This window comes from Pinus tabuliformis, chromosome 8 (assembly GCF_031772625.1).
Source record: "Pinus tabuliformis cultivar Carrire ecotype Pingquan chromosome 8, CPIR1, whole genome shotgun sequence".
Lineage (NCBI taxonomy): Eukaryota > Viridiplantae > Streptophyta > Pinopsida > Pinales > Pinaceae > Pinus > Pinus tabuliformis.
This window is the reverse complement of record NC_142294.1, coordinates 1,720,010,158-1,720,024,127: the sequence shown is the minus strand read 5'-3', so window position 1 is coordinate 1,720,024,127 and position 13,970 is coordinate 1,720,010,158. Positions and strand designations below refer to the sequence as shown.

Below are 13,970 nucleotides of genomic sequence, written 5' to 3'. Positions count from 1 at the left end.
CTATGGTGCATCTTATAAGGTACCTAAAAGAATTGAGCAAATGGGAGTAGGTAGATGGCCGAAAGTTATCTTCAATGAAGGCATGAGTGAAAGAAAGAAATCATGGATGAGACAAAACAACAAATGGATGCAAAAATGGAATATTTACCTCAATGACTGTCCCACCAATAACAAGGAGTTAAAGAATTTTGTTATGGAGAAGTTCCGTAAGCGTATATGGGGAAAAGAGTTGGGTAGAAAGAAGAAGTACTATGTTCAAGAATTCAACCCCACTTGTGATCTCCAACATAAAAAGTACATTGGAGCTAGAATTATGTGGAGAGAAATAATTCTTATGCTCAATTAAGAACTAACTCGCATCAACTTTGGTTTGAAACAGGACAGTGGAAGATACCTAAAGAAGCTTGGGAAGAATGGGTGTGTATTTTTTGCACTTTTGGGGCAGTGGAATCAGAAAAGCATTTCATTTTGGAATGTGATGCTTTCAGAGACATCAAGGACAGTTATGGCAATATGTTAGCATCAATTCCTTGGCATTGTCTTTTCAGTGAGGGGACTATTAGAAGGTTAGGTCATCTCATCAATAATTTGAGTAAGAAAATGATTGAATTGCAAAACACAAAATACTGGGAGGTTGGTGGTCCCATACACTATTTTTAGTCTTGTGGACGTTAAAATATCATTCATTCATTCATTTATATTATACCAGCCTATGCTACCAAGCGCTGAGAAGGTTTTGATCCCTCTATACGTTTGGTAGATCTGAAGCAATCGCTGAGAAGGTTTTGATCCCTCTCTACGTTTGGTAGATCTGAAGTTAAGATGGATCTAGGTTGGTTTAATTTCCCCATTTATATAGGCTATATTCCACATGAATACCATGAGCCAATACCATGGGTGAATACCATGAAGTTATTTTTATTTTAACTGCTTTTTTACGCAAAAATATTTGTTAATTTTACATGATCTATAATGAAATTTTTATACAAGTAATTCATTTTTTGTTTCTTGGTTTTTTTTTGTTCATGGTCTCATGATGACTACATCCACAAAATAATTGTAAAAATAATTGTACGAGGCATATCTACCGTATTGATCCCACAACCTCTCAATAACAAAGGTTCTTTAAAAATGGGGACTCCACAAGCTAAGCTAACACTCATAACTCATATAAGTAATTCTTATAAATAAGTGTTATTTTTATTTTAAAAATATATTAAAAAATACTATTTTTTATTGATTTTAATTATTAAATAATAATAAGAATGTATTTATTAAATAATTAAATTATATTTTAAAAAATTAGTCATAAATATATAGTAATTTTATATCATAGAATTAGAAGAACTAAAGCACTCATGGGGATGTAAATAACCCATGCATGTCATACATCCATCACCCCTATCAGCAAACCATCATAATAGTGAAGGCAAGCTTTGTCCTCTGGCCACTTAGTATAAAGAGAGGGGAAAGGATAGGAAAAGTGTGAGCTTCCCCTACATTTGGATTAATGAGGCCATGGTAGTTGAAGGTCTTAGAATGTGGTACCAACCACAATTACTAATGAGGGCTTGGTCCAAATCGTTTAGGAGGTGAGGATAGATGGATCTTAATCAAGGCAATCATGATGAGATAAAGGAGAGTTATGGAAGGATACACCAAACCCATTTATGGACCCAATTTGAGCTTCCATCTCAAATGGTTTGTTGTTGGTGTTTCGTAATATCCTAAGTTCACTGGTGACAGGAGGGAAAAATGGCGACACACTAAACAATTATTTCTTCCTTTGCTTACCACTTTGTAGACATGTAGCATGATTTTCCCTCATTATACCTTGTTCTATTTCACCTAGCTCCTGCATTTTTGGGGGGGTGTACAAGGATTAGGTTTAGTAGGTGATTTTGTTGGTGGAAGTATTAATCGATTTAGAGGAGGAGCTAAGGTGGATGGGGGTCAACTTTGACATCATTTATTCATTATGGTTCCTGCTTAGTGGCCTTTCTGGTCTAGTTTTTGTCTTATGGAGGTTTTCTATCATGAGAGGTCATATGGCTCATGGTGTAAGCAGTGTTGGAGGCAGGAGGAAACACAAATATAGTGTTGGGGTTGGTAGAGAATCCTCCTCTTCTCATCCCATTCATTCATCCAAGGCTATTGGTGAGGCATGGGAGGCTAAGAAATTCTACCATGGCCAATGTTGGAAGAGAGAAAAATAGGAAACAAAGCAACTAGAGACATATGTGTAGAAGAAAAGGAGAAGTATGTTTGAGCCTGGATGACTAAGAAGGTTTAGTGACTGGTATTAAGCTCGATCCATTCATGCAAAAGGGAGACTAATTTTTTTCAAATTTGCAAAATCATATTAGTTGGTCAAGCCCCTCATTACACAAGCCTTGGAGAAGAATAAGGAAGACCATGATGACATTCTACATACAATCAAAATATTTGAAGGTAAATTCAAAGCCATGTGCAAGGGGCATTTGAAATTTAGATCTCCATCACCTAGGTCCGAAAGGGGGCAACCACTTAATAAAAAGTGGGTGGGTCAGTTGGTACCTATCCCAACCCAATCACCCCTGAAGGAGGGATCCTGCTTCCAACCTCAACTTAGAACCAGGGAAAGAAACCCAAGAGAAATTTGCCACCATACCTAGTCAATGCTTGGCTAGAGTATTGTCCATTTCTTTTTTATGCTTTTATGTTGTTATGAATAATCATATGCAACTTGTCCTTAAATCAAAATTTCCTTTTTGACATATTAGGTAACTTTTTTTTTTTTTTTTAATATATATAGTGTGATCGATAACTCGTTAGGATTACCTAGGCATGACCCATGTTCAAAGTCAACAATGCCACTATAAACCCTAGGCTAGTGCCAGAGAGCCACAAGCTAGCACCTAACAGGTAACTTATGACTTGGGAAGAGCTAAGACATCCCAAACTCCACAAGGGAGCTATATCCCAAGGGTCGCCTACTCTTCAAGCCTTATCACAAGGTGCCTACTCTTCGAGCCTTATCACAATGTGCCAACATGTGCCTCACGAGAATTGAAACTAAGTGGAGAAGATAATGAACAATTATCTCAAACCACTTGATCTAAGCCAACGAGACTCTTTTGATATACTAGTTAACAAACAATACCAAGTTTTGACTTGGTTTCCTACCAACCATTGATTATACTCCTACTTTATCTATAATGTAAATTGCTTCTATATTTTTAACTTAAAAAAATTACGAGAAACAAATAATTAATTAATATAATAAAAATAAATATTATTTTTTATATTATAATAATTATCATAAATAAATATCAATTTTGTAAGTTTTATTTTGAAAATAATAATGTAAATTGCTTCTATATTTTTAACTTAAAAGACTTACAAGAAACAATTAATATAATAAAAATAAATATCAATTTTTATATTATAATAATTATCATAAATAAATATCAATTTTGTAAGTTTAATTTTGAAAATGATAATAATAGTTAACGCAATTTAACTATTTAAGGTTTAACTTTTTTTCTTTTTGTGATTTTTTCTTTTTGTTTTAAATGTATTTTTGAATGTATAAAATAGATTCAATGTCATGGAAAATCTAAGTTAATAGTCAATACCAAGTTTTGACCTGCTTTTTGGATATTAATTTTTGATGTATTTCTTTATAAGCAATCACTTACTAACCAATGATTATATATATATATATATAAATCTTATCACAACTCAATTGTTTATAGAAAATAGTTTTTGGTGAAAATCATATCGTAATTCATTTTTTGCCAACGCGTTTCGAACCAACAAGTGTGGTTAATTTAGCTATTTTTATAATTTTAACTTATACGAAATAAATAATAATTTTAACTTATACAAAATAAGTAATAATTTTATATTAAAATAATAATTATTAATAAATGAGTTTTTTATATTAAAATAATAATTATTAATAAATGAGTTTTTTATATTAAAATAATAATTATTAATAAACCGGTTGTTAGAAAATCTTATCACAACTCAATTGTTAATGTGAGTTCTATAATTTTAACTATTACCAAATAAATAATAATTTTAACTTATGTAGAAGAAATAATAATTTTATATTAAAATAATGATTATTAATAAAGGAGTTGTCTCGAGTGCGATTTTTTGGAAGCTTTTCCGGTGGGTTTTTCTAGTCTAATTTCTCTAAAATCTGTTATTGAAATCACATGTTTTATGAGTAACTCCTGCACAATCCAAGTGCCCCAGAGGTTTTCCAGGGTGCTGAATCCATATATACAGTGAAAAAATAGTTTAAATAACATATACAGTGAAAAAATAGTTTAAATAACATCAATCAAAATTTCGCTTCAAAATTTTCCACCGAATTCCAGCGCGAGAAAATCACTAAAAACAATTCCATTCATAAATCATTTTATATTATAAATAAAAATGATATTAGTTATTTATATTTATTATGATTAATAATTCATTTTATATTTAAAAAATTAAACAAAAATTTATGATCGGTAAATAAATATAATTCAATATATAATAGATATATATAAATTTTACAAGCCACAGATAAATATTAACTTTCCGCCAAAATAATTTCCATAAATGAAATAAATGACCCAATATTACGATTTTACACCAAAATGATTTCCATATGGATATATAAAGCCTGTGAGTCCAAACGAAGCATATGAATCTGAATCGCAGAGGGAGGGTGGCCAACCACCATTAGCTATTCAATGAAGTTGGTAGCCACCCAAACAAGTCAATTCAAGAGTCAATCAAACCAAACTATGATTAAAACTACCAACCGCACTTTCTGAGCAACCCACTTTCCCTCCCTCGCTTTACTTTTTGGAGTCGTGGGGGATTTTTCCAGTGTCTCAATTTCTATAAATTTGGCCTCACATTTCCTACCAACTCATTGTTAACGGGAGTCCTCTTGTCAGGCTCCGCTGCTTCTTGTGATCACACCATACCTAGTGATCCATAGATAACTAAAATGCTGTGAGCAGTCTGAATTCTTGCTTTCTTTCCCCATATACAAGTCCCTCGGAGAACCAGTATCCGAGCCCTGCAGACTTACAATTGCATTCATTTGAAACCCAAATAACGCAAATTGGGTCTGTGAATTACCTATATTGGTGTCCATAGATAGTATAACCATGACTGCAGGTAAACAAACCGAGGAAGGCCAGACTGTCTGTGTCACAGGAGCCGGAGGATTCATCGCCTCATGGCTGGTGAAGCTGCTGCTTGAAAGGGGTTATACCGTGCGAGGAACAGTTCGCAACCCTGGTTCGATTCAAACCCAATGTTTTACAGTGTCTCTGATATAGATAGATGGATATGCACTGTTTTTTTCCTCTATATATACAGAGAGAATTGATTATACAGGATATCCAATGGATATACACTGTTTTTCTCCCTCTGCATATAGAGAAATAATTGATTATACTGGATATCCAATAACAAATATGAGTTCTATATATTTCCACCTAATAAGCGACAGGCTCTCTCAAGTTGATTTGATTAGGCAGATGAGTATATAGAGTTTTTTCATTTATTTTTATTTTTTCTAATTATTTTTGGTTTATCTATATTCTTCTGTATGTACTTAGAAAATTGAGAATCCCAGATACCCAAGGACAACTCTGAGCAGAGTACATTCTCACGCAGTTAGCTATAGAGCCGCCTCAATTGATTTAATATAGATAGAGGGATATGCACAGTTTTTCTTCTATTGTCTTCTGTATATACAAGTAGAAATGGAAATGCTCGATACCCAGCAACAACTTGAGTTCAATACATTCACACTCAATTTGTAAAAGATTATTTTCAATTGATTTGATGTGGATAGTTGGGTATACAGAGTTCTAATTTTTTTTCTACATTCATCTGTTCCCCGTATATTCATCAAGGATTAGAAATCCTGGATACCCATGACACTTTTGAGGGTAGCACATTCACACCCATTTAGCTATAGAGTTTCTCCAATTGATTTGCTATAGATATACACAGGTTTTTCCTTCTATAATCTTCTCTATATACATACAGAATTGAAAATCCTTGATACCTTATAACATTTCTGTGCTTAGCACATTCACACCAAGTTAGCAACAGAATCTCTCCAGTTTATTTGGTATAGATCGATGTATATACACAGTTCTTTTCTTCTATATTTTCTGTATATACATAGCCAATCGAAAACCCTGGATACCTAATATCAAGTCCGAGCTGAGTACCTTCACACCCAATTAGCAGTAGAGTCTCTGCAGTTGGTTTGTTGTAGACAGATGGGTATACAGAGTTTTCCCCTGTATTTTTACCCAATGTAAATTCTGAGCTTAGTACATTCACACCCAGTTAGTATAGAGCCTATCCATTTGATTTGATATAGATAGATGGGTGTATACAGTTTTTTTTTATAATCTATAATCTTCTCTATATATATAGAAAAATTGAAAGTCCTGGATACCCAATATCATTTCTGAGCCCTGTACATTCACATCCATTACCTATATAGTCTTTCCAAACTATCTAATTAGATAGATGGATATACAGAGTCTTTTGTTATATTTACACAGAGAGAAATGGAAATACTAGTTGCTCATTAACAATTCTGTATTTGCATAATTTGACAGAGGATCAGAAGAATGCTCATCTCAAACAGCTGGAAGGTGCAGAAGAGAGGCTGACATTGGTAAAAGCAGATCTTATGGACTACAACAGCCTTTTGAATGCCATCAATGGCTGCCAAGGAGTCTTCCATGTTGCTTCTCCTGTCACAGATGATCCCGTAAGCGGTTAATGATAACTTGTCTGCAAAATCTATGGCATTTTTTTGACTTTTGGCATGATTTTATGCGTCTGTTAAGTTGTTCTTTAAATGTATGAGAAAAACTTTTGTACATTTTATTTTCGTTTTGATTTTGAATTGGGGGGGCTGAGGGATGGGATTGAATGTAACTCTGTGCTTATTGGGCAACAATGTTCTCACTGTGGCTTGGTGCAGGAAGAAATGGTGGAGCCAGCTGTGAATGGGACAAAGAACGTCCTGGATGCTTGTGCAGTGGCTGGAGTGCGCCGTGTGGTGTTTACTTCCTCCATTGGGGCAGTTTACATGGACCCAAGTAGGGATTATGATGCTCTTGTGGATGAGAACTGTTGGAGCAACCTTGACTATTGCAAGGAGACAAAGGTATTTTATGTTCTGTTAATTCTAATCTATATCATTCAATCTGTAAATATTTTTGCAGAAATTCAGAGGTGTTTGTGTAATTTAAGTCCATGGATTGTTCAATCAAGAATTTTGTTTTTTTTTAATATTTTATTCTGGTGAAACTCAAGGTTCAAATGGAACGCCATGCTTATAAGGCACCTAAATTCACAACTTGGCTAGAGATTTTTGCATCAGCTTCTTATAACTTCTTAATTATCACATATATCCATTTATAATTTTATGCATAGTGATTCTAGTGGTCTCTCACACTTCCATCTTCTTAACTAATCCTGGCAAGCTGCAATAATCATTCAAGCCACACTGCACCGATCTGAAAGTTTCCCTGGTAAGAAGCCCAGAGCCCTAGTTCTGAAGAACATTTGTTCATTTTTGTGTAATTGTAACCACAATCTTCATGAGACAGCTAAGCCTATGAGGAAATCCTTTCTGATTCTAATTACCTCAAAACACAGATAATAAAAGATGTCGGTTCCCTGGCCATTAGAGCCAAGACAACACCATAATAAATCCAATTTAGAGACTGTCAGAAAGCTGCAGTGTTTCATGCTTTCCATATCTGGCCAATTACAAAACCCAATTTTATTCTTCGGTGTAAAATCATGTTTCTGTGTTTTTTAATTCTTAGTCCGACCGTCATAAAAACATGTCTCTGTTTTTTAAACTCTAATCTGACGATTATATATTTGGTTCCTTTACAGAACTGGTACTGCTATGGAAAAACAGTGGCCGAGAAGGCTGCATGGGAAAGAGCGAAGGACAAGGGGTTGGACCTGGTAGTGGTAAATCCATGTGTGGTATTGGGTCCTGTGCTGCAATCCTCCATTAATGCCAGCATAATCCATATACTCAAGTATTTGACTGGATCTGCTAAGACCTATGCCAATTCAGTTCAGGCCTATGTCCATGTCAGAGATGTTGCAGAGGCTCACATCCTGGTTTATGAAAGCCCATCAGCTTCAGGCCGCTATTTATGTGCCGAGAGTGTTCTCCACCGTGGTGATGTGGTTGACTTGCTGGCATCGATGTTCCCTCAATATCCGATTCCTACCAAGTGAGTCAGCATTTCTTCAATCTTCTTAATTTGTGTTTTTTGTATAGGTGTGAATCTAAGGCTGCAACGTAACTCCATGTTTATTAGGCATCAGGGAGGTTCACACTCTTCAATACTCTAAATCATAAATCCTACTTAACTTTCGTTTCCATTTTGTTGGGCCCCAACTGTGTGGATCATAAGAAGATTTTACAGTCAATTCTTATTTAGTGGTCCCAAAAACCTCTCTAATCTTAGAGGATTAGTCAGTCATTTTGTCTTTTGAGTTACCAATGCTAAAAATGCATGAGCTTATTAGCCCACCAGGGAGGTTCACACCACTTAACACAAATCTTAAATCCTACACAACTTTCATTTTCGTTGTTAAGAAGCCCCAATTGCGTGGATCATAAGGAGATTGTTGATAGGAAATGGTGCCAAAAACATCATGATTTGTGGACATGCCATATCCACACACAACATCAGTGCTTTGACTGAACAACTTTTACACTTGCCTCCTTGGAGAAGGGTTAGGGACAAAGACATTAGATACATTTTTAGACTTGGTTTACAACTTTACATCAAGGCATTGCTTGCATCAAAAGCTTTGCAAATTTAGATATTTGTTTGAGGTTGTGAGCTTGTGGATTGATGTGATAATATCCTCACCTAACATTGATGACCAACCATATCTTTATCATCTTGCAAATTTAGAAATTTGTTTGAGGCCATAAGTCTGTGGATTGTTGTAATGACTTCCTCCCTCTCTTCTGTACCTAATACTGGGGACCCACCATATTATTGTCATGCCTTGTCAACATTCTCTCTAACTTGCAGCAGTTACTACAATCTATACATCCCAGTGGTATAATTCGTACTCCAGCATTTAGCAACATTAGTTGTTTTTTATTATTAATGTCTTGGATATATTCTTACCCATGTCCTCTGTTGTTTTGATGTAGGGTCAAGGAAGATGGGAAGCCAAGGGTGAAGCCTTGGAAGGTTTCCAACCAAAAGCTCAAGGACCTCGGATTAGAATTTACACCAGCGAAACAATGCCTGTATGAGACAGTTATCAGCTTACAAGAAAAAGGGCATATCTCCAAGTGATCTTATTGATCGACATTGAAATCCATATTTTAATATATAATGGAAAATTGTATATCAATAAGAAGTTTGTGATATTATTGTTTGACATTGGAATCCATATTAATATATGATGGAGGATGTGTACCAATAATTTTGTCACCAAATAACTGCAGTTTATTAGTTCTTGAATGTCCAAATAATTCTTTTGTCATCAAACGAATACAGTACCCTTAATTTTTGAATGACTTTGTGTACAGTACCCTTAGTTTTTGAATGACTAAAGTCAGGTTATGGATTCAGATAAGGTGTACATGCTCTGCGCCTAACATATCTTTTTAGGCCAAAACAAATGCATTTAAAAATTTTGTAACGAGTATGGACCATCATTATTTAATCCCTAGTTGGAAACCAGTAGGCAGCATGTTCCATCTGAAGGTGCGATCTCAACGTGGCTTCCTTTCGGTTGTTCATAAGGTAACAATATTGTGGAAGAGTTGGTGAAGAAGATATTGGCACTGTCTTTCAGATCATTAAAATATATTAAAATGTTAGACAAATTTCTCTTTGGAAAAATAACACATATGTTGGAGAGTTGGTGAGTCCTTTATGACCTGGAGTGAGCACATCACTTCCTCACAAAGCTTTATGGAAGTCGTTCTCTCATTTTCTTCATGTCAGGTCCCACTGGCCATTTCAACCACCCACAACAATGATGCTAACTGACATAAGTGGGAAAAAAAGCTACATAACGTTTGACTGTCAGTTTGTGGGGTTCACCTAACCCCTTTACAGACGATTTGGATATCATTGATAAACTTCACGTATAATTTAATAAAGAAAAGAATCAACACTATAAAACAAACAGGGTACTGACTGTCAATGGCCAATGAGTTGATGGACATGGTAGATCACTTTCAGTCAGGGTTGGAATTTCAAAATCTGACCCGTCAAATTTCGCTGTTTTCACAACATTAATGTTTGTTTTTGATAATGTAAAGGAAGAATGTTGATGGTTCTGAGAGATTGTTAACAGTAACAGTATTTGTTGCGGATGGCTTTTGAGAAATTGTTCACAGTATTTAATGAACAAATCATTAAGTTCTATCTCTGCTCTGAGTAATGACATCAATAACATCATCATTGATTTGTGTCTCATCTCACTTCACCCCCCACACACACTGAATACAGAATATTGAATCTGTTAATTAACTACCTTGTGACACATAATTGTTAACAGTAACAGTATTTGTTGTGGATGGTTTTGAGAAAATAGTAATTTAAAGAGGTCAGCTGAAAAATAGTGAAAATTCTAGTAAATTTTTGAATAAAAACTGGCAGAAATTTTGGGAAATCTGAGTTATAGCTGTCAAGCTTCTTGATTTTGAGGATGCCTCAGAAGTTTTTATAGTGCTGAATCTATTACCACCATCAAAAAAAAATTGATTTAAACACTCTTATAAGTAGATTTTTTGAAAAAAAAACCGGATTCCAACGAAAATTAACTTTGCAGACAAACCTAGGTTCTTGGTAAACAACAAAATTGTTCACAATATTTAATGAACAAATCACCCATTTCCATCCCTGCTCTGAGTAGTGACATCAATAACATCATCATTGAGTAGTGTCCCGTCCCACCTCCCCCACACACTAATATTAATTAATTACCTTGTGACACACATAAGCATAAGTCTCCTCTACGATTTCTGGTACAATCAATTCGATATAACGTAATCCCATTTGAAATTTCATCATCAAGGCGACCACGTCAGTGTTTTCTTGGAAATATTTTTGTGATTTTATTTATCAGGAAACATCATGTGATGAATAAGCTAATTATAATGTAAAAAGAAATACAGTATTGAAAAGTTAGTACTGCACAAGTACAGAGCTTAGTTAAAAAAACAAAAAACAAAACAAAGGCCATGCCAGTCGGAGACAAAGATTACGAATTCCAAAATAATCATCGGATTGTCAATCCCATTTAGCCAAAGAGGAGGAAAAAACATCATGAAATTAACAATGTGAAACCTTTTATTCCTTCGAGGGCGGAACAGGGGGCGGAACAGATAGCACCAGAGCATACAGAGTACTTGTCTGAAACTATATAAATGTATTTGGGCTTTTGCCCGGAACTTTATAAATGTGCATGGTTCTACTTGCCGTCTTCATCAAATCAAAGTTTAGATCAGAATGTTGGAATCATAATACGTGTCACTTGTTCCAGTCAAGGCCAGCACGCTTTCAAAGCCGTCAATGAAGTACCTTCAGTGATTTCAAGTCCAACGATTCACGATAATTGCTTTAAACACAAAACAACAGATAATGATAAAATGTACCCAACATTGTATTCCATTAAGGGGGAATGTTTGTTCGTGCCTCAAGGGTTTTAAAGGTTTATGATTCAACTCAGAACCGTGAAAAACCGTAAAACACATTGAACTGAATACAACTTGTATTTTCTTGAGTTGGATTCAGACAATAAGGGTAGCTTTATTTTGGATCATCCTTATTAAAATGCATAAAATGCATCATCAATGTTATTGGTGTACTAGTTTGACAGGGTCAATGTTATTTTATTGGCAGAACAAGCAGATAAATTTAAGTACCTCATTCTTATTGAAGATGTTTAGGTCATTGTCATGATTAGTCATTTCCATTATCATAAATTTATGGCAGGACCCACTTCTTTGCATTGGTAGAACACGCAGATAAATCTAAACATCACATAGACTTTAGAAATAGAAAAAAGATCCAATAATTTGAATATAAACGATACTTGGAATATTAGCAAAAGTTGAATCCTTGTTCTGTCTTAAAGAAAAAAAAATTCCTTTTTTCTGTTTTTAATTTTCCCAAATATTTTGAATAATTTATCTTCCTTAATCTTTCTTATGCCTGGCCCCTTTTATTTTGACCTTGTTTTTTGAATACATTTCTTTGAGTTTGAATTTGATTAATTTTCCTTATTTGATTAATTTTTAGTTTTTAACTATTAATTTTATTTTTAGCATTGTTTTTGCATTGGTTATATTTTTAATAAAGTCTTCGCTCCACTCTTATTAATATGGTCCGGAGTCCTTTGGTAATTTTTGACTTCGCTATTTTTTTGCTTTTGATTTTGAAGGTTTTTTTTTATTTATTTAACTTTTCTAAATTTGTTTGAAAAATAATTATTTATAAATTGAAACAAATCTTGTTGCTACCATAGATTTGCGGCTCTTACCAAGTCGTGATATAGAACTGCGGCTCTTCTTTATAGATATGTGGCTTTTTACTTATCTTCGGCAATCTTCTATGGCCTTTTTTTCGGCAATCTTTTATACTCAGCAAGAGAGCATTCTCCAGATGGCTCCCAGCTTCACGAAAATAGCTGCTGGCTCAGTTCCGTCTGCCTCTGGGGGCAAGCTCTTGCCCATATCGTCAGTGAAGCCCCAGCTCCCACTGTCCAGGTGGTTCAGGCCTCACTCGATGAGGCTTTGAAGTTCTCTGAAAGTGCCCTAATCTGCCGATTCAATGGTTTTTGGCCGCGGCTGACAGCTCTCCACAGTTGGATCTCGGAGGTATGGAAGCCTATAATTCCTGATGCAATTAATATCTACCCCTGTGCTAGCGGTTTCTTTATAGTAGATTTTGAAAACCCTGAAAACAGACAATGTATTATAGATTCTGGCCCTTGGTTTTGGGAAAAATCAAGGCTATTCATGAGGCCATGGAACCCATCATTCGATCTCTCAATAACAGTGATAACCTCAGTACCAGTTTGGGTGCGATTGCCAAACCTACCCTTGCATCTCTGGAATTTCTCTTCGCTAAAAGTCATTGGAAATGCAATTGGGAAATTTTATTGCAGGTGCCCAGAAATAGAGGAATATGCCAGCACCACCTATGCACGCATCTGTGTGGAAATGGACTTCAGCGCCGGATTCCCAGCTGAAATACACCTAACAAGTAAAGACTATGTGTGGAACCAGAAACTCGATTATGAAAGTGTTCTCTTCAGATGTCGATCCTGCTTTGAGACAGACCACCTAGCCAAAAATTGCCCAAAAGCCTCCCAAAAAATTCTGCTAGGAAAAATCACCACAGATCTACATGGTGGGAAGGAGCACAAAAAGAACACTACACTATCATCAAAGAAGAATACTCTCGAGAAAACTCTGAATTACAAGAAATTGGGCAAGAAAGAAACAACTCTCAAGGCAAACAGGGGGAAAGCCCCGCCCAACAACAAAAGATTGAACTCGACAACCCCTCAAGCATCAATAGGTATTAGGATTCGAATACCGCACAAAATAAATCTTCATTTCACAGCAAAGCAGATCTCCTAGACCAAACTTCTTCTCCAACTATCTTCAAAAGGATGAACACAATAGACCGCGAAGCTAAGACACCAATGTCCCAAGAACCAAAAGAGACGAAGGAGATGCAAGATAAAGAAAGTTGGAAGACCGTAGAGAAAAAAAAAAGCTATAGCACCAATCTCGCCAAGAAAGACGAGGAGCCAAACAATTAGAAACTAAGAAAATTATAGGTCCGATAGACCAATTTGGTCTTAGTGGACGTTAACCACCATCATCATCATAAGAAAAAATAACCATTACAAAATTATTATTTATA

The 13,970-nt window shown here is 35.2% G+C and overlaps 1 protein-coding gene across 1 annotated transcript; it reads left to right on the top strand.

Moving 5' to 3' along the window:
- Positions 1-4,870: 4,870 nt before the first annotated feature.
- LOC149242936 (cinnamoyl-CoA reductase 1-like) lies at positions 4,871-9,459 on the top strand. Its single transcript, XM_089374389.1, has 5 exons — positions 4,871-5,289; positions 6,636-6,790; positions 7,007-7,192; positions 7,933-8,285; positions 9,227-9,459. The coding sequence occupies exons 1-5, from the start codon at positions 5,157-5,159 to the stop codon at positions 9,372-9,374; spliced, it is 975 nt and encodes a 324-aa protein (XP_089230515.1). The 5' UTR covers positions 4,871-5,156; the 3' UTR covers positions 9,375-9,459.
- The last annotated feature ends 4,511 nt before the right edge of the window (positions 9,460-13,970 follow it).